Raw genomic sequence first — 22676 nt, forward strand, 5'->3', positions numbered from 1 at the left:
GAAATTCATTTGATAAAACCTAACACCAAGAATAGACATTTGAAAGGCAATTCAAAATAAATAAAGAATAGTGAACAACAGGCTGAATAAGTGTACGATTGCCGTTTTCTGCTGCATATTTCACTACTTCCAGCTTGTAACCCGCAGTATATGATTTCCTTTTCGGTGCCATTTTTGTTCAGCCCTTCTCAGTTTTTATAAGTTACCGCCAATGTTGAAATGATCAATTTTCATAGGTGCGGAAGTAGCAGCAGGTAGCATCTTTTTTTTCACAATGCACTTCTGCCATGACCCGCCCCCTTCAAATTTTTATTGGTTGACGTGTGACGATTGCTGATATACAGTACGCCTAGTCTCTTACGTGAATGAGATAAATAATATTATTTGATATTTTACGGTAATGTGTTAATAATTTCACACATAAGTCGCTCTTGAGTATAAGTCGCACCCCCGGCCAAACTATGAAAAAAAAAGCGATTTATAATCCGAAAAATACGGTAGTCTAATTGTTTGATGACAGCCCTAATTTAACATAATTAATATGATTGTTGGAACTAGACAACTGCTTTTATTAGCAACATGTTGCAACTCTGCAAACATGGCAGACATACTGCATTGAAAACATAACATTTTCACACACATTTGCCACAATGTTTTTTTTTTTTTTAATGGAAATTCATAGTGTTAGAGTGACCACTTTACTGGCAACATCTCAAAACATCTAGAAGCAAACATGATCATTTGTCCACTGATTACAGTGCATTAAAACAAAAACAAATCAAGAGTTGATCTGCCGTTTCTTTTCTGCTCTGGCCCCCTCTCCTTCGTGGAGAGTGGGGGCACAGATTCGGTGACCACAGATGAAGCGCTAGCTGTCCAAAGTCGGGACCCAGGGTGGACAACTCATCTGTACATCAGTAGCGGACGTCTCTGCGCTGCTGGCCTATCTCCACTCAAGATGATCTCCTGCTGGCCCCACTATGGACTGGACTCTCACACTATTATGTTAGATCCACTATGGACTGGACTCTCACAATATTATGTTAGATCCACTATGGACTGGACTCTCACTATTATGTTAGATCCACTATGAACTGGACTCTCACACTATTATGTTAGATCCACTATGGACTGGACTCTCACACTATTATGTTAGATCCACTATGAACTGGACTCTCACACTATTATGTTAGATCCACTATGGACTGGACTCTCACACTATTATGTTAGATCCACTATGGATTGGACTCTCACACTATTATGTTAGATCCACTATGGACTGGAGTCTCACACTATCATGTTAGATCCACTATGAACTGGACTCTCACACTATTATGTTAGATCCACTATGGAATGTACTCTCACTATTATGTTAGATCCACTATGGACTGGACTCTCACACTATTATGTTAGATCCACTATGGACTGGAGTCTCACACTATTATGTTAGATCCACTATGGACTGGAGTCTCACACTATTATGTTAGATCCACTATGAACTGGACTCTCACACTATTATGTTAGATCCACTATGGAGTGGACTCTCACACTATCATGTTAGATCCACTATGAACTGGACTCTCACACTATTATGTTAGATCCACTATGGACTGGACTCTCACACTATTATGTTAGATCCACTATGAACTGGACTCTCACACTATTATGTTAGATCCACTATGGACTGGACTCTCACACTATTATGTTAGATCCACTATGGACTGGACTCTCACACTATTATGTTAGATCCACTATGGACTGGAGTCTCACACTATCATGTTAGATCCACTATGAACTGGACTCTCACACTATTATGTTAGATCCACTATGGAATGTACTCTCACTATTATGTTAGATCCACTATGGACTGGACTCTCACACTATTATGTTAGATCCACTATGGACTGGAGTCTCACACTATTATGTTAGATCCACTATGGACTGGAGTCTCACACTATTATGTTAGATCCACTATGAACTGGACTCTCACACTATTATGTTAGATCCACTATGGAGTGGACTCTCACACTATCATGTTAGATCCACTATGAACTGGACTCTCACACTATTATGTTAGATCCACTATGGACTGGACTCTCACACTATTATGTTAGATCCACTATGAACTGGACTCTCACACTATTATGTTAGATCCACTATGGACTGGACTCTCACACTATTATGTTAGATCCACTATGGACTGGACTCTCACACTATTATGTTAGATCCACTATGGACTGGAGTCTCACACTATCATGTTAGATCCACTATGAACTGGACTCTCACACTATTATGTTAGATCCACTATGGAATGTACTCTCACTATTATGTTAGATCCACTATGGACTGGACTCTCACACTATTATGTTAGATCCACTATGGACTGGAGTCTCACACTATTATGTTAGATCCACTATGGACTGGAGTCTCACACTATTATGTTAGATCCACTATGAACTGGACTCTCACACTATTATGTTAGATCCACTATGGAGTGGACTCTCACACTATTATGTTAGATCCACTATGGACTGGAGTCTCACACTATTATGTTAGATCCACTATGGACTGGAGTCTCACACTATTATGTTAGATCCACTATGGACTGGAGTCTCACACTTTTATGTTAGATCCACTATGAACTGGACACTCACACTATTATGTTAGATCCACTATGGACTGGACTCTCACACTTTTATGTTAGATCCACTATGGACTGGACTCTCACAATATTATGTTAGATCCACTATGGACTGGACTCTCACTATTATGCTAGATTTACTACGGTCTGGACTCTCACAATATTATGTTAGATCCACTATGGACTGGACTCTCACACTATTATGTTAGATCCATTATGGACTGTACTCTCACACTATTATGTTAGATCCACTATGGACTGTACTCTCACACTATTATGTTAGATCCACTATGGACTGGACTCTCACACTATTATGTTAGATCCACTATGGACTGGACTCTCACACTATTATGTTAGATCCACTACGGACTGGACTCTCACACTATTATGTTAGATCCACTATGGACTGGACTCTCACAATATTATGTTAGATCCACTATGGACTGGACTCTCACAATATTATGTTGGATCCACTATGGACTGGACTCTCACTATTATGTTAGATCCACTATGGACTGGACTCTCACACTATTATGTTAGATCCACTATGGACTGGACTCTCACACTATTATGTTAGATCCATTATGGACTGTACTCTCACACTATTATGTTAGATCCACTATGGACTGGAGTCTCACACTATTATGTTAGATCCACTATGGACTGGAGTCTCACACTATCATGTTAGATCCACTATGGACTGGACTCTCACAATATTATGTTAGATCCACTATGGACTGGACTCTCACACTTTTATGTCAGATCCACTATGGACTGGACTCTCACACTATTATGTTAGATCCACTATGGACTGGAGTCTCACACTTTTATGTTAGATCCACTATGGACTGGACTCTCACACTATTATGTTAGATCCACTATGGACTGGACTCTCACACTTTTATGTTAGATCCACTATGGACTGGAGTCTCACACTTTTATGTTAGATCCACTATGGACTGGACTCTCACAATATTATGTTAGATCCACTGTGGACTGGACTCTCACTATTATGTTAGATCCACTACGGTCTGGACTCTCACAATATTATGTTAGATCCACTATGGAATGTACTCTCACTATTATGTTAGATCCACTATGGACTGGACTCTCACACTATTATGTTAGATCCACTATGGAATGTACTCTTACTATTATGTTAGATCCACTATGGACTGGACTCTCACAATATTATGCCAGATCCACTATGGACTGGACTCTCACAATATTATGTTAGATCCACTATGGACTGGACTCTCACAATATTATGTTGGATCCACTATGGACTGGACTCTCACAATATTATGGTAGATCCACTCAACGTCCATTGCACCGGTCGCCCCATTGGGTTGAGTTTTTTCTTGCCCTGATGTGGGATCTGAGCCGAGGATGTCGTTGTGGCTTGTGCAGCCCTTTGAGACACTCATGATTTAGGGCTGTATAAGTAAACATTGATTGATTGATTGGAAGTACAGTCCATACCTGGAGCCTTGATCTCCTGCTGTAGTGTGGAGAGGAGGTTTCGACACACACTGCAGTAAGGCTCAGGCCAGGTGAGGAAGCGGTGGAACACCTCGATGGCTTTCTGCAGAAGCTCCAAGTCTGGAGGACAGTACGGCGTCTGAAAGCGATTATACAAAGGTGGGATTTGGATCTGACCTTGTAGGCCGGGTTGGACATGATAACTGAATGCACTTGCACTTTGCCTGCCGTCTCTGCAATAAGTGTGTTGCAAATTGATTGCATCCAGATATTGAGGATTCTACCAGTAATACGTCTTTTTCCAAATTAATATTGTTGCCAGGCAGAAATCTTAAGACTTTTTCTCTCCCTACTGCCCATTTAAAGGCACACCTCTCACTGTTTTTCTCATAATGTCATTTCCTGGGCAACTTTTAAAATAATAGCAAAAATCAGCTGAATGGTATAACGCAGTGGTGCCAAAATCCTTTTCATGAAGGGCCACACCACCATTACGGCCGCCCTCAAAGGGCCGATTGTAACAGTGAGTAATAACTGAATATGAATATATAAGGATTTGCCTTGGACACAATGTCCAAAGCATTTGATTATTATATATATTTTTTGCATTCACTGTAAAAAAAAATCTGAATATTTTACGTTAAAAAAAAAAACAAAAAAAAACTTTACTGTAAAATTTACGATTGTTCTTACAGCATATTAATGTAAGTAGTAAAACACTGTTTTTTACTGTAAAATTTACAGTTCTTGTTTTTACGGTGTATTACCATAAGTGGAAAAAGCTGTTTAACGTAAAATGTATTGGCATTTTTACTCTGTACAATTTGATGGATAACTTGAGTACAATTTGATGGATAACAGTCAAGCAGATATTTACCGACTGTATTCATTTTTATTTCAACAATTTTATTTTTGGGAATGGATGATAATATAATATTTGTTGCATTATAGAGGGGTGTTAAATTAATTTTCATCGAGGGCCATATCGCAGTTATGGCTGCCCTCATTGGGTCGCTTGTAACAGTGTATAATACATGAATAGAAATAGCATGATATTAGTACACAATTGTCTATGCGTTTGATCATTATATATTTTTGTAAATGCTCCGTAAAAAAACAAATCTGTAGACTGGCATCTCAGTCGGTAAAATTTTAACGTGAACTTTACAATGTTTTTTTTTTACAGTATATACACTCTTTTTTTTTTTTACTGGAAAATCCATGTTTGGGGTTTTGTTCACTGTACACAATATTAAATATCTCAAATAAGGGTGATATTTGCTTATTTTCTGTCTGACAAGATCATTCTTCTCACTAAGCAGATTTGATGTTTGAGTGTTTTACTTGTTTTAAGTGTTTTGGTCCTAAATGATCTCAGTAAGATATTACAGCTTGTTGCTGAGATTTATTGACCTATATTGAGTAAAACATGCTTGAAACTAGAATATCAACTGTTGCAAAGCTGTGTCATCAACACTCACAAGTATAAAACTACTTTTTTAAAGTAATCATTTCTTACTTCAAGCATGAAAAAAGAAATCATGATGCCGAGCGGATATCATTATGTCAAGATAATGGCACGAGCATTTACTTAATTTAATAATATTTTTCAACATATTGAGCAAAAAGGTCTCATTTTTCTTCTACCAAGAAAAGTGCACTTATTAGTGTGAATATACTTATTTTAAGGTATTTTTGGGTTCATTGAGGTTAGCTAATTTTACTTGTTTTGGAAAGTCTTGACAAGCCGAATTTTCGTGTTCTATTGGCAGATAATTTTGCTTGGCTCAAATAAAAAAAAACTAATTTTTGTATTTTTTTTTCTTGTTTTTGAACACTGACTTTTTGCAGTGTACCGCTAATTTTTGTAAGGTAAAATTCTGGCAACTGAGTTTTTTTTAACCATACAATCTGTTGGTAATTTTACAATGTGTAATTCAATTGATAACTCGCTTTGAAATCATAAGTCAATCAGATATTTATTTGGATCTCGACAAAAACAGTTATATATTTGTTACGAAACTAATAGTTAATTATTATTACAGATTATTACTACTTCCCAACCTAAATTCATACAAATGCAACTAGCATCGCATTATTAACACAAACAAAGTTATTATTATGGATTTGAGCATGTATTTTTATTTTAAGAAAAAAAATGCAACTTATAATAATACAGTTTAAATAGGTTACATTATTAGATAATATTGAGTAAAATATATGCAATTGCATGCAGTATATGTATTTTTGTTTTCCGGTCAAGATGAAAAGAACGAGTACTTTTAGTAAGAAGGGATAAAGTTCTTTACTGACGCATATTATTTCCAGGCTTTCGCGGGCCATATAAAATGATGTGGTGGGCCAGATCTGGCCCCCAGGCCTTGTGTTGGACAGTGCATTATTAGATAGTATTACAGTTGGTTTTTTTTAATAATATTTGTTGAATTATTTAATAATATATATATATTTTTAAATCTTAATGTAAAGAACGAATAAAAGTTTGACACCTGTGATATAATACTGTGTGTAAGATTTGTACCTGCAGCAGCGTGGACGTGAACATGATGGCAAGTGGCGCGACTAGCTCATACTGGCACCTCTCCTGCACCTGTGCACATTGATCATCAATATTCATCCATTCATCTGTCCGTGTGTTTTAGTGTATGTGTGTATGTGTGTGTTTCCTTTCACCTCTTTGGTCTTTCTCAAAATCTGCTGCAGGAGGATGATGAAGTTCTCCGGGTCCCTTTTGACCAGCTCCTCCAGGCTCCAGCGATTCATCGACTGACCCGTGGAGCACATCAGCACTGGAAAAAACAAACAAACACACAAAACACGCATGGAATTGCGTGAGAAAGTAAAATGTCAATTATTGAATGACAGGGTGCTTCATGAGAAATTTTAAGACAAACATTGTATTAGCCCAGGGGTCGGCAACCCAAAACGTTGAAAGAGCCATATTGGACCAAAAATACAAAAAATAAATCTGTCTGGAGCCGCAAAAAATTCAAAGCCGCATATAAGTGTTATAATGAAGGCAACATATGACGTAAGTATCTATATTAGCCTACTATCAAAATGACTTTGTGTCGCATGCTGAAGCAAATCTTTGTTGACAGAAATGTTGACATGTAATATTTATTCTACACATTTTTACAACATTAGTAAATCTGAGGCTACTCAGAAGGTGAGATAACTCCTGGAAATTACTGGCTTTTAATGGCCAAAGGTATAGATGTGTGTGTCCAAGTTAAAGGAAACGGCAGGCTGTCTTCTTTTAATAGATTTATTACAATCTTTGGCAAGCTAGGTAATGTTTGCTGTGGTCTGGAACAACATGGCACACAAACAACTATCAGAAATGCAGATCATTAGACATGCATAATTAAATTATATACAAAGAGGAGTCAATAACAAGTCAATAACATCAACAAAGCGCACCTTTGTGCATTCACGCACAGCATAAAACGGTTGGTGGACAAAATGAGACAAAGGAGAAGTGGAAGATTTTACATGTAAACAAACTGTTGCGTCACAGTCCACACTATGGTGAGTTCAAGAACCGCCGAAATTAGTAGGACAAAACGATGTTCACCAAATACTCTCATCAGTGAAGCATACACACAAACATATTAAACAGTAGGCTTTCTAACAATTGGGAAGGTCTGTGTCATGTTTGTCCTCAAACAAAAAACATACTAAAACAAAACAAACAAAATCCCCGTCTTTTTCCATTTTCAATCCTTTTTTAAAAATACTCCAGGGAGCCACTAGGGCGGCACTAAAGAGCCGCGGGTTGCTGACCCCCGTCTTAGCCCCTTCCTGCTCCGCCACTGGTAATAACATATTGGCAAATTTCCAACAATGTTGCCATCGTCTCACTATGCGTTAGTGCTGGGTTAGAAAAGTTTGCAAGTTTGGGTTGTAATTATGTTAAAGTTGACATTTTCCATTAATTCGGTGTAGTACAGAACATCATCATTAAATTAAATTCAAGTTGGATTTTTTTTTTTTAAAGTATACAAATCGTTGCACATTAAAAAGAACATGTCATGGTGGTGGGGGCTCTATGGATTTCTGCTTAGGGCCCCAGTTTAGCCAGGGGCCGCCCTGGCTGTGACACAGAACTTCCTTTTCATCTATGCTCCAACAAGTGGATGATTTTTGATGTGTGAAATGTGAACGACTCCCAAAAGAGACACACCAAAAAAGGGTTGCTTTGTAAAAATGTCACTTGATGACTCCTTGGATTTTTAATGGGAAAAAAACACCTCAGCAGATTGAGAGGAAAATTAGTCATACAGTCTATCATGATGACACATGTTAAGTATTTATTAGTAAATGCATTCCATGAAGTTGAATCCGTGTCCCTTTTTGTGTGTAGTCCATCTTCAATTAAAGCAACAATATGAAAGTGTGATATTTAAAAACAATCTTGACAATATTGTTGGACCAGGCAAGAAACTGCGGTGTGTTGCGTGAGTTGTACGTTCGCTAATGCTGCCTCTTCGATATTTCACAGAATTATAAAACAGTAAAGACATTGTAATTAGCAAAATATGTAGTTAAATAAAATGGAATTGTTGGTTGGTTGGGTCATTTTACCAGTTGTTTCATTACGGCATGTCCGAAAAGGAGTAGGAAGAAGTATAGCTGATTTATTTAATCCTACCCCTTTTTGTATCATAGCAATTTTATCCCATTTCTTTGTTCTCTGTTTGTAAAACAACAATGACTAAATAAATGAGTAAATACATGAATCAATAAACAATATGTAAGTAAACAATTAAAATACATAAAGTTTAGACATATATACATTTATAAACATATACATGTACTGTATATATGAAGGCGAGCAGTTTAAAGACCAGCGGACCCGAAGATCTGGCGCCAGAACGTAGTTTTCTGTATTCAGTAAGCTATCGCTTCTCTAGCTCCCCTCCCACGTACTTGCTCTCTCTCTGTGTCTTCCCAGTTCCCGTGTCTTATGTTCTTTGTGTTTCCCGCAGTGTTTTCCCGGTCTCCTGCGATCGAGCTGTGTGCCTCGACTTCCTTTTGGATTCCGGACTGCCTCCCTCGATCCTCGAACCCCTGCTTGGACATGGACCTCCTACGCCTCACTATAGCCCCCCCGACTTCCTGCCTGCTCACGAACACTCGAGCCTGCCTTCCCACTCCGGGACTTCTGCCTCTTGCTCAACACTCCTGGTAACACACTCATTAATTCCTACACATAGTCTCACACCATACACCCCTTGGATTTTTGTCACACTCCATACCCGTGTTTAGATTATATTATTATTGTTTGATTATTATATATATTGTGCATATATATATAATAAATCATCAAGCTTAAAAACTACGCCCTCTTGTGGTCTGTGCCGTCGACTCCCCCCGCACATATTATGTATACTGCATTTCTATGTATGTATATATATATATATATATACATATGTGTGTGTGTGTGTAAACTGTATATATATGTATGTATGTGTATATATATGTATGTATATTTGTCTAAAATGTATTAATATAATTAATAATTGTCTACTTATTGTATATTAATTTATGTATTTCCTCATTAATTTATTCACTGTTGTGTTACAAACAGAACAAGGAAATGGGATAAAATTCCTAGGATGCAAAAAGGGGTAAGATATAATATGTATATACGTATATATATATAACACACATCTAAATCTAAAATATATTCAAGTAAAAAATGTCATAAATAGTTGATTTTATTTCATTGATTTTTCCGTCAGGTTTTTTGAAACAACTGAGAAAAAAATGGATGTTCAGTTAAAATAATAAATAGTTTTAGGTGTACTGTACATGTATGATCATAATTAAATGTATAATGTGGACGTGTTAAACATTTAACCAATATATTTATTTAAATATGTACTCAAAAAATTGATTCACATGCCAATCAGGATGTTTATTTATTCCGATTCTAAATCAATTCATCATTTTTCCAAATAGATTAGTATATTTTAATTTAATAACTTTTTTAAGAATACATTTTCAAAAACGTGTTTTTTTTTATTACTCGCTGCGCAGGTATGTCGTCCGTCAGCAGCCAAAATGAGCTTTTGTAACCTGTACATTGTTAAAAATCGTGTTGGAATTCGAATCGTTATCCCTAGACTGTAACACTTCAAACCTCTTTTCACACCTACACTAAAATACCCCCCTCTCCCCTCATACAGTTCTGCCAGTGCCACCACATCCTCTTTGTCACGGAGGCACACAGCTTCCTCCACCACCCACTGACACAGTTCCACCCACTGATACAGTTCCACCCACTTACTGTACAATGCCAATGGCTTTTGTGTACACATTTCAGCAACCATTTTGATACCATACATATGAAACTTCTATATACTTTAGAGAAGTCAGTGTTAGAGGCGTCCCCATGCAACTTATTCATTTCCGATATTGAAACCTTCCTTGTGCAGTAGCCAAAACTAATAGTGATCTTACACGACATCAGCATGAATCATATATACTTGCACTACTTTGTCGGTATGATAAACACCAACCTAATTTTTATCAACGGACCGCAATGGAGTTATGATCTCTTTCAGTTCAAGTGGAGTAGTTATTTCTATTTGGCAACAATAATAAATGACACAGTAAGTTAAACGATGCAGACACGTTTGTTACCGGGTAACAAAAGTACAGAGCGCCAATAAACTTTAAAGGCACTGTCTTCGCGTGCCGGCCCAATCACATAATATCTACAGCTTTTCACACACACAAGTGAATGCATGCATACTTGGTCAACAGCTATACAGGTCACACTGAGGGTGGCCGAATAAACAACTTTAACACTGTTACAAATATGCGCCACACTGTGAACCCACACCAAACAAGAATGACAAACACATTTCGGGAGAACATCCGCACCGTAACACAACATAAACACAACAGAACAAATACCCAGAACCCCTTGCAGCACTAACTCTTCCGGGACGCTACACTATACACCCCCCCCCCCCCCCCCCCCCTCAACCTCCTCATGCTTTCTCAGGGAGAGCATGTCCCAAATTCCAAGCTGCTTTTTTTGAGGCATGTTAAAAAAAATAATGCACTTTGTGACTTCAATAATAAATATGGCAGTGCCATGTTGGCACTTTTTTCCATAACTTGAGTTGATTTATTTTGGAAAACCCAGTTACATTGTTTAATGCATCCAGCGGGGTATCACAACAAAATTAGGCATAATAATGTCGATATATACGACTGTATATATCGGTATCGGTTGATAGCGGAATCGGTAATTAAGAGTTGGACAATAACTGGGAATTTGTTGCGTGCTAAAGAAACAGAGTGCGGAAAGGTCACGCACACAAAAGTGCACAGGGAAAGCTGAAAATACAATCCAAGGTGAAAAAAATGCACATACCACGTGCTTTTCTCCCACATACCAACAATTTTTTGCAATGATCCAACAACCAACAACTAAAGGAGACTGGAATAAATAGTCCTCTCCTGCTCAGTGACCGCAGGTGAGAATAATTAACACCAACAACCCACAGGTGAGGAAGGAAGTGCTCCAAAACAGGGTCAAGCTACTGTAAAAGAATACAAATCAAAACAGGAAGTGGAACAAACATAAGAGCGCAAAACAGGATGTGAACCCAAAAACCACCAGAAAACACCCGTGAACTAAACAAAAAACGACCCGATTCAACAGGTTGTAACAAACACTACAATTTAAATAGTGGGGAAAAAAAGATTAAATATGCATTTTTTTTTGTCAATCTTAATTTTTACACAAACTAAACACATTTTTTAGGCTAAGTTGCATACATATTTTTTCTAATAATAAAGTATTCATAATTTTTTCTACACATGCAAGGCTAATTTTGAAGGCTGAGTTTTATATTAAAAAACATGTTTTCATTATAGGGGAAAACAATCTTTATTTTTTCATTAACTAAACTAATTTTCTAGGCTGAGTTCCATAACTTTTTAAATATTTTAGGGTTGTTTTGTTATAGGCTAAAATTCTTTATGTTTACATAAACTAAAGTAAACTAAACTATATTTTAAAAATAATTTTAGGCCAATTTTGTCACAGGACATTTTTTAATTTTTTTTTTTTCATCAACTAAACACATTTTTAAGGTCGAGTTCTATGCAACAGCTTCGACCTACTTGACCCCAGCTCTACTGTACTTTACATGTACCATTGTTTATCTGAAAAAAGTATTTTTTTTGGTACATAAACTAAACAAATGTTCAAAGCTGAGTTGTATATTGAAAAAAAAGGACAGTTTTGCCATTGGAAGAAATCTATATAGGAAAAATAGATTTCATTCTTACATAAACTATTGTAATTTTCAAGGCTGAATTCTATCAAGTTTTAATAATTTTGCAACAGTTTTGTGATAGGAAAAAAAAATCCTTATTTTTATAGAAACTGAACTAATTTTTAAGGCAGTGTTATATCATTTTTAATATAATTTCTAGGCCAGTTTTGTAATGGAAAAAACTGTTAATTTTTACATAAACTGAACAAATTTGATATACTATAATTGTTTAAATAATTTTGGGACAGTTATGTCATTAGAAAAAAATATGTGTTTTTACATAAACTAAACAAATGTTCAAGGCTGAGTTTTAAAAGTGTTTAAATCATTTTGGGACATTTGTTATCGGAAAAAGACATCAACATTTCTACATAAACTGTAATATTGTATATGGTAATTGGGATTTGTTATATATTGTATATATTATATAAAAATATAATATAATATAATATATTAGTATATATTATATACTGTATATATAATATGTAAATATTACATATATGTGATATTTTATATTGCTACAATGGTAAATTTTTAGTCTACTTAATACCTGCATTATCCTTTCCATCCTTACCCTTTCTATCCTTTGAAACTGAGCTACTGTGTGGAACAATTTCCCTTGTGGATCAATAAAGTTTGTCTAAGTTAGTCTAATAAACTACACTTATTTTTAAGGCTGAGTTTTATACTTTTAAAAATTATTTTGGAACATTTTGTCACAGGGAAAGAACTAACTTATTTTTACATCAATCAAACATTTTTTTTATAAGGCTCAATTCTATAAAATGTAGAAAAAAATTTGCGCCAGTTTTGTCATCGGAAAAAATAAATATTTTCATATAAATTAAACACCATCAAGGCTCTGTTCTATGATTGTTTGAATAATTTTGTGACAGTTTTTTAATTAGAAAAAAAACTAATTGTGCTATAAAGTAAGCACATTTTCAAGGCTGGGTTTTATACATTTTAGAATAATTTTGGAACGTTTTGACAATTTTTTCATTTGAAATAAAATATAAACTAAACACATTTTCAAGGCTGAGTTCTATTTTTTTTTTTTATAATTTTGTCAAAGTTTTGTCATGGGAAAACTATATATTTTCTTACATTAAAAAAAAAATTTTCAAGGCTGAGTTTTATACATTTTAAAATCATTTTGGAATGTTTTGACATTTTTTTCTTTAAAAAAAACAAAAAACTAAACACATTTTCAAGGCTGGGTTCTATTTTTTTTTTAAATAATTTTGGCAAAGTTTTGCCATGGGAAAAATACATACTTTCTTACATAAACAAAACCAAATTTCAAGGCTAAGATTTATACATTTTAAAAATAATTTTGGAACATTTTGAAATTTTTTTCTTTTTAAAACAAATATATAAACTAAACACATTTTCAAGGCTGAGTTCTATTTTTTTTTTTTTTAAATAATTTTGGCAAAGTTTTGTCACGGGAAAAAATACATATTTTCTTACATAAACAAAACCAATTTTCAAGGCTGAGTTTTACACATTTTAAAATAATTTTGGAACATTTTGAAATGTTTTTCTTTTAAAAAAATGAAAATAAACTAAACACATTTTCAAAGCTGGGTTCTATTTTTTTTTTTATAATTTTGGCAAAGTTTTGTCATGAGAAAAAATACATATTTTCTTACATAAACAAAATCAATTTTCAAAGCTGAGTTCTATGCAACAGCTTCAACCTCCTTGACATGTACCGTCACTTATCAGATTTTGCTCCAAGCTCACTTTTTCATGCACAAATATGAACTAGTACTGTCAAACCCCAAAATGCCAGTGTGAGTCTTACCATCCCAGCGTTGTGTTGCTGTGGGGCTTTGCCTGAGCCCATCCAGACACCTGTCCAGAACGTGCTGGATCCTGTCCTCGGTGCAGGAGGTGTGCTGCATGCTGCCTCGGATTCTGTGCAGGATGATAAAATATAACAACGCGATAAGCAAACGCCTGCCTTCCCATTCATCTCTTCTGCGGAATATGTGCTACTTCCTCACATGACGCACTCACACATCGCATTAAAAACATATTGACTGTTAAAGAATGAAAAAGGGGATGTTTTTTTTGTTTTTTTCTTCGACTTGACACTGCTTGTGTTGCTGTTTTGTTTCCATAGTTCCTAAAAAGTCACATGCCGAAAAACATCACTATGGTCTTATTTTGACATAAATCAGCAGTGTCTACAGTGGTTGGGATTTAAAAAAATAAATCTTATTTAATATCGAAAAGTCTGCTGTGCTTTTTTTGTAAAAAATACAACTCTTTTTGAATTGTGATTTTTTAATTATTTTAATTTGGTTTATTATCAAATTGAGCACGGGTGTGTTTTTGCAGCCTTACCGCTGGCTTTGTGAAACTACAGTCAAAACCCATCAATCCATTTTGGCCGCCAGGTGTGACGAGCTGTTTCACTTCTGTTCTTGGCGCATAATAACCAAACGGGGATGTTCCCTTCGGTTGCTTCAAAGGGTTGAGTGACGCATTTCGTCTGGCCGAACCTTTATGACACCGCCCTCAGCCACAAAAACGAAACATGCTAAGTTTCCGATCCAACCGACCAGTCAGAATCACAACCATGCTGCATGTCCTGCCTTGTCGCCAATCCAACGACATCAAAACTGCAATTGTTATGCGCGTATACCCCAAAACATGTGTGTTCCCGAGCTTGTTTTGGAAAAACAAATGAAATCAATCATCATGACAATACATCACTTCATCATTGGCATCATGGTTATGCATCATAGTTGTATTATACACTCACCGACCACACAACAGGAACACAATCTAACCATAGTCAGTTTAGACCAGGGGTCGGCAACCCAAAATGTTGAAAAGAGCCATATTGGACAAAAAAATACAAAACAAAAATATGTCTATAGCTGTAAAAAATTAAAAGCATGATGTAAGTGTCCATATTAGCTATATTAGCCTACTATCAATGGCTGGCGCAAATATTCGTCGACAGAAATGTTGTATTTTAATTTTTACTCTACACATTTTTGCAACATTGGAAATCATTACTAAAATTGAGGCTTCTTACAGGATGAGATAACTCCTGGAAATTACTGGCTCAGAATGGCCAAAGGTATAGATGTGTGTGTCCAAGTTTAAGGAAACGGCAGGCTGTCTTCTTCCAATGGATTTATTACAATCTTTGCAAGCTGGGTGACGTTTGCTGTGGTCTGGAACAACATGGCACACAAACAGCTATCAGACATGCAGCCAGTATTACATACGGATAATATGTCATGAGACATGCAAATATAAATTAAATATATAGAGGACATAAGTAAAGGAAATTAAATGAGCTCCACTAACCACGTTAAACCCAGATTCCGATCTAAAAAAGGTCTTAACTCATTCTCTTTCTATGCCACATCAATGTGGAATGCACTCCCAACAGGTGTAAAAGAAAGGGCATCTCTATCCTCCTTCAAAACCGCACTAAAAGAACACCTCCAGGCAACTTCAACCGTAAACTAACACCCTCCCTTCCTCATCATACCTCCTCGGATTGTACATAATCAAATGTAAACAATCAAATGTAGTCACTTTTTCTTACAATTTCTGATCTTTCTCTCTGTGTCCACTACTTGCTGTACATATGTACAAAGTCAGACCTACACTGTTCCAATGTCAATTTCTCTGATGATGCAATTGTTGATACCAACCAAACTTAACCCCCTCCATATCCCACACCCCGGATTGTAAATAATGTAAATAATTCAATTTATATACTGTGATGATTATCTTGTGTGATGACTGTATTATGAAAATAGTATATATCTGTATCATGAATCAATTTAAGTGGACCCCGACTTAAACAAGTTGAAAAACGTATTCGGGTGTTACCATTTAGTGGTCAATTGTACGGAATATGTACTTCACTGTGCAATCTACTAATAAAAGTTTCAATCAATCAATCAATCAAAGCTCAAATATACCTACAAACGAGACATAATGATGCAATATGTACATACAGCTTGCCTAAATAGCATGTTAGCATCGATTAGCTTGCAGTCACGCATTGACCAAATATGCCTGATTAGCACTCCAGTAAATCAACTAAATCAACAAAGCTCACCTCTGTGCATTCACGCACAGCATAAAATGTTTGGTGGACAAAATGAGACAAAGAAGGAATGGCATGAAACACGTCTTTCCGTGGCAGCATCGGAGAAAGTTGTACACGTAAACAAACTACGATGAGTTCAAGGAGCGCTGAAATTAGTAGGTCAAAACGATGCTTGCCAAATACTCTCACCAGTGAAGCATGTATAACAAAAACAGTGGGATTTCTAACAATTAGGAAAGTTTGTGTCATGTTTGTCCTCATACAGAAAATATATTAAAACAAAAAATAATATTTTTCTTTATTTTTTTCTATTTTCACACATCTCTGGAAGAGGTCCGGGGAGCCACTAGGGCGGCGCTAAAGAGCCACATTCATTTACCAATATGTTTATCATTATTAGTGTTGTAGTCTGCACACGTGTTTCCAACAACATACGAATCCAAAAACAATGCATCCTAATGGCACAATTCAGACCTACGCACATTGTCGTTATAATTGCAAAGGTATTTTTAATGCAGCTTTTGCAGTGGATCTCATTAGAGTCTGCAGATTGCGTAGATTAAGTATTATTTTATTGCTGGCACTAATACAATGAATGTGGTAATAGTGCCTAATTGATTTGAGTACCTTGAATGTATAGAAAAGTGAGATACAAGTAAAATCCATTCACCATGTCTAGGGTTTCCCCTAGATTTCCCCCACCTCCGTGGTTAGGGCGTGGCCAATATGACATCACATTATTTGCTATGATGCATATATTTTCTTTAAAAAGGCAACAAATTGTGTACATACATTTAAAACAAATCTGTCATGAATTATAATATATATACATTATAGGTTATTCACTTTACAATGCATCCATCCATCCATTTTCTACCGCTTATTCCCTTTGGGGTCGCGGGGGGCACTACAATCGGGCGGAAGGCGGGGTACACCCTGGACAAGTCACTTTACAATGCAGTCTGCTGAAAATGATGGAAAGCGCCACTCGACATAGCAAATGATGGTGCGGTCAAAGTGGGGAATTGCCCCCAAAACAAGTTTTAAGATATTCAACATTCTGCCAGGGCAGCACGGTGGAAGAGGGGTTAGTGCGTCTGCCTCACAATACGAAGGTCCTGAGTAGTCTTGGGTTCAATCCCAGGCTCGGGATCTTTCTGTGTGGAGTTTGCATGTTCTCCCCGTGACTGCGTGGGTTCCCTCCGGGTACTCCGGCTTCCTCTCACCTCCAAAGACATGCACCTGGGGATAGGTTGATTGGCAACACTAAATTGGCCCTAGGGTGTGAATGTGAGTGTGAATGTTGTCTGTCTATCTGTGTTGGCCCTGCGATGAGGTGGCGACTTGTCCAGGGTGTACACCGCCTTCAGCCCGATTGTAGCTGAGATAGGCTCCAGCACCCCCCGCGATCCCAAAGGGAATAAGTGGTAGAAAATGGATGGATGGGGAACATTCTGCCACCATCTGGTGGCTAAAGTGGACAGCCACCCAATTCATCACGTTTCATGTGTCAGGTAAACTGCAACGAATGGGGCCATATGAATTCCCCTTTCTACTGTACGTCGCACAAAATCGTCATTTGCTCTAACACATTCCTCTCTGGGGATTTTAGAATGAAGATTTTTCACAACCTCACACTCCCTGAACTTCCGGAACCTCTCATCATGCTTTTTGACATTGTTACTTTCTCCGAAAATGTGCTCGCACGAGCGTATGTATGACTTGTCGGAGAAATAGGCTTTTCCTTGGTCTACCAAGGTGTGTTGGAGACAACTATTTTTCCGATATGTCATCCACAAAGTCGACTTGTATGGCCTGAAAAAGAACAGAACAACAACAGAGGTATTTAAAGATTTATGGGTTCGGTTTTTCTGGTGGTCACCCTGTAGAAGGTGTGTCAGAAAAGTTCCAAAACTAGTGTTGACTATTCCCCGATTGTTGGTGTCAAAGAGCCAGGCCATGAACTACAAAGAGGTCCTGCAGCGTTTGGGAGCGAGAAAAGGCCGTTTTGGAGCAACATCCCTCTCCTTAAGCTGCAGAGGATCCCAGAAGAATTCTTCCAGGAGTGCATGAAGGTGTGGCAGAGAGCGCTTTAAACTCCAGGAGGATGATATTATAGTTAGAATGTGAAATATCTCTTTGGTGATACCAGTCCTGGAACTTCTCTGACTCGCCTCATGTATGTAGACTGGGCCTCATCACATTTGAACATAACATACTGTACTTCCTTTATTGTAAAGGGGATATTGCTCGTACTATTTTAGAAGAAACAGCTGGGTACTTCTCTGTTTGCGACACAAGAAACGTGACCTGTCGTTTCCCGAATGCTATAAAACGCAGTGGCGGGCCGTGCGTTTCCCACCTAGGCCTTCAGTGATGTCCCACTTTAATGATTATCTCTCAAAATACCATCATTGATGTCACCACATGAACATTGCTGGAAAAATATACTACACAGGAACCCATTTACTGAGTATTGAAACACATCAACAGTGTACTAAACGGGTTATTTTCTGGTGCATTTAAAACATATTAAACGTGAAAAAAAATATATATATATATCTGTAGAACCCATTCAATTCCGTATAAGCCAGTGGCAACGCTCGTTGTGTGGCGAGCAATTCCCCATTTCATCGCCAGGACAGCCAACATCTCTCACAAGACGTAGTTTCTTTTTAAATATCCTTCTTGAAAATGGCTTTGCAAATATATGTGTTGTCTTGTCTAATCATAAAAGATGCAGACGGGGCGTGTTGGCCGAATTCTTAAAAGTTTACTCCACAGCGTGCTCATCAAAAACATCCCGCTACATTCAACAACCTAAACGGGGCTACTGCGCAAGCTCTTCACTACTGTGGCATGCTGGGTAATGGAGTTCTAATGTTACCAGGTATAAAAGAAAGGGCATCTCTATCCTCCTTCAAAACCGCAATAAAAGTTCACCTCCAGGCAGCTACAACCCTAAACTAACACCCTTCCCGGATTGTTAATAATCAAATGTATACAATCAAATGCAGATACTTTTTCTTATGCCTTCTGATCTCGCTCTCTCTCTCTCTCTCTCTGTTGTATGGGGCTTCCGCTTGCTCACGTAGGTGACAGCAAGGCATACTTGATCAACAACCACACAGTTTACACTGACGGTGGCGGTATAAAAAAAACTAACACTCTTACTAATAATGCGCCACACTGTGAACCCACACCAAACAAGAATGACAAACACATTTTGGGAGAACATCTGCACCGTAACACAACATAAACACAACAGGACAAATACCCAGAATCCCATGCAGCCCTATCTCTTCCGGGATACATTATACACCCCCGCTACCAAACCCCGCCCACCTCAACCGACGCACAGAGAGAGAGAGGGGGGGCGGGGGGGTTGATGTGTGAGGGAGCAGGGTTGGGGTGGGGGCGGGGTTTGGTGGTAGCAGGGGTGTATAATGTAGCCCGGAAGAGTCAGGGCTGCATGGGATTCTGGGTGTTTGTTCTGTTGTGTTTATGTTGTGTTAAGGTGCAGATGTTCTCCCGAAATGTGTTTGTCATTCTTGTTTGGTTTTGGTTCAAAGTGTGGCGCATTATTAGTAAGAGTGTTAAAGTTGTTTTATATGGTCACCGTCAGTGTAACCTGTGTGCTTGTTGACCAAGTATGCATTGCTGTCACGTACGTTTTAAAGCAGAAGATGTATATTGTACAACAAGTGTTGGGCTGGTACGCTGTAAGGGTGAAAATCGGTGAATATTAATCCTGGGAGTTTTCTGCGAGAGGCACTGAAATCCGGAAGTCTCACGGGAAAATTGGGGAGTTCAGCAAGTAAGCTGCTGAGCCGCATCAGAGTGATCAAAGAGCCGCATGCGGCTCCGAAGCCGCGGGTTGCCGACCCCTGATCTTGTGTGATGACTGTATTATGATGATAGTATATATCTGATAGTATATATCTGTATCATGAATCAATTTAAGTCGACCCCAACTTAAACAAGTTGAAAAACTTATTCGGGTGTTACCATTTAGTGGTCAATTGTACGGAATATGTACTTCACTGTGCAACCTACTAATAAAAGTCTCAATCAATCAATCAAACCTGGCTCATAACATCACTATATATCTGCCTTAGGCCATCTAGAAGGTCTTACTGACAACTCGTGATCTGATTGGCTATCACAACTGTCTGTCAAATGTTTGTGTCCGTTCACTGACAGTGCACGGACGCCCGCATTGTTGATTCTGAAGGCCTCGGGCAGATTTGGTACAGCATGGCAACATAAGCTGAATTCTGATTGGATAAAAACTCTATAACCTAAAAACAACAGCGCTGGAAGGATCATAATATGACATGAAGAGAATATGAATACTTTTAGATATTTAGGGAAAGTACATAAAATATGACTTTCATCTTTAATTCTGATCATGATTTCTGGTTATGTTAGGCCAGCAGAGAAGGCCTTGCTGGCCCTGACGGCACACCACTGGTAAAACATGGACAGTAACTGGACTGTGTCCACGTCTGTAGATGTCCTCTTTCAGTGCAGTTTGACTTAGAAGACGTTTCCCCTTTCATCCGAGCAGGCTTTATCAGTTCATTCTCATAGACTTGGAACTAGTCTGCAGTCTAAGGCCATGTACACACTGCAGGTCAGTTCCGATTATTTTGCCCATATGTGACCTGTGTCGGATTTTTATACATCAGTGTGAACAGTGCAATTCCGAATTTTTCATATCAGACCCAGGCCTCTTTCGCGTGTGGAAATTAATCGGATATATATGCGATATATGCGTCCCCAAAGTGAACGCACCCACGCTCCGGTCGCATTCAACCGACCAGAACGTTATCAAAAAGCGATACGCGTCATGAATACCGTATTTTTCGGAGTATAAGTCGCACCGGAGTATAAGTCGCATCTACCGAAAATGCATAATAAAGAAGGAAAAAAACATATATAAGTCGCTCTGGAGTAAAAGTCGCATTTTTTGGGGAAATTTATTTGATAAAACCCAACACCAAGAATAGACATTTGAAAGGCAATTTAAAATAAATAAAGATTAGTGAACAACAGGCTGAATAAGTGTACGTTATATGAGGCATAAATAACCAACTGGGAACGTGCCTGGTATGTTAACGTAACATATTATGGTAAGAGTCATTCAAATAACTATAACATATAGAACATGCTATACATTTACCAAACAATCTGTCACTCATAATCGCTAAATCCCATGAAGTCTTATACGTCTAGTCTCTTACGTGAATGAGCTAAATAATATTATTTGATATTTTACGGTCATGTGTTAATAATTTTACACTCCTGAGTATAAGTCAGGAAACTACGAAAAAAACTGCGACTTATAGTCTGAAAAATACGGTACTCGCCAAAATTGACAGTTTTAAAAGAAATAGTTGAGAACGGAGCAGGAAAGAGGTGAAAATAAAATGTTTTAAGAACTCCCACCATTCCTGTCTCCCGACTGCTCACCCCCTCCCCCACGCTCTTCAAACAGACATATTGGCAAAATAGCCCGTAAAACTGCAAGAGCAAAAATACTTCTCAATCTTCTACGCGCCATAATTTGGTTCAGAAAACGTTGACTTTGATTGCACAAAAGCCTTGAAATTGCCACAAATGCACCAGCACTGAGGCCGACTAGTCAGACTTACGTCAGTAAACACCGTAGCGCGTGCGCTGTCATGACGTCATGTCCGCACGTAGGTCAAATTGCATTCACAGTAGAAATCGCTTTTTTTGTTTTATAATGTTAATGGCCACTAGAGATGCGCGGTTTGCGGGCACAACCACGGAGTCCGCAGATTATCCGCGGATCGGGCGGATGAAATTAAAAAAAATTAGATTTTATCCGCGGGTCGGGTCGGGTCGGGTGGTTCAAATTATTAAAAAAAATTAGATTTTAAATAGATTCAGGCGGGTGGCAGTTAAACCCATTCGGAAATATATATACATAGTTAAATGTTGTTACCCACATACGAAAAACGAGCAGGCACCTGCAGCATATGCCACAACAGAAGAAAAAAAAAAAAAGAGATGGACACTTTTACGGGGCGGAGAAGGCCGGACGCCTCGCCGGGGTCCGGGACCGAGGCCCCTTCCCCCGAGAGGGCCCCACCGGGAGCCGTAGCTGAGGCGA

General features: G+C 37.8%; 1 protein-coding gene across 3 annotated transcripts in view; it reads right to left on the reverse strand.

Moving 5' to 3' along the window:
• The window catches only part of pik3r5 (phosphoinositide-3-kinase, regulatory subunit 5), a 65111-nt gene that overhangs the window by 24660 nt on the left and 17775 nt on the right, over positions 1-22676 (reverse strand). The window contains exons 1-5 of one of the 3 annotated variants that reach the window (XM_061983691.1): positions 14800-15106; positions 14255-14367; positions 6815-6930; positions 6663-6731; positions 4124-4262 (exon numbers count right to left, since the gene is read on the reverse strand). In XM_061983691.1, the coding sequence (XP_061839675.1) occupies positions 4124-4262; positions 6663-6731; positions 6815-6930; positions 14255-14354 (424 nt within the window). In that variant the 5' untranslated portion in view covers positions 14355-14367; positions 14800-15106. Of the gene's footprint in view, positions 1-3939; positions 4007-4123; positions 4263-6662; positions 6732-6814; positions 6931-14254; positions 14368-14799; positions 15107-22676 lie in introns of those variants that run through there. The other 2 variants (XM_061983690.1, XM_061983693.1) reach the window with 2 other exon arrangements.

The sequence above is a fragment of the Nerophis lumbriciformis genome, linkage group LG25 (assembly GCF_033978685.3).
Source record: "Nerophis lumbriciformis linkage group LG25, RoL_Nlum_v2.1, whole genome shotgun sequence".
NCBI lineage: Eukaryota > Metazoa > Chordata > Actinopteri > Syngnathiformes > Syngnathidae > Nerophis > Nerophis lumbriciformis.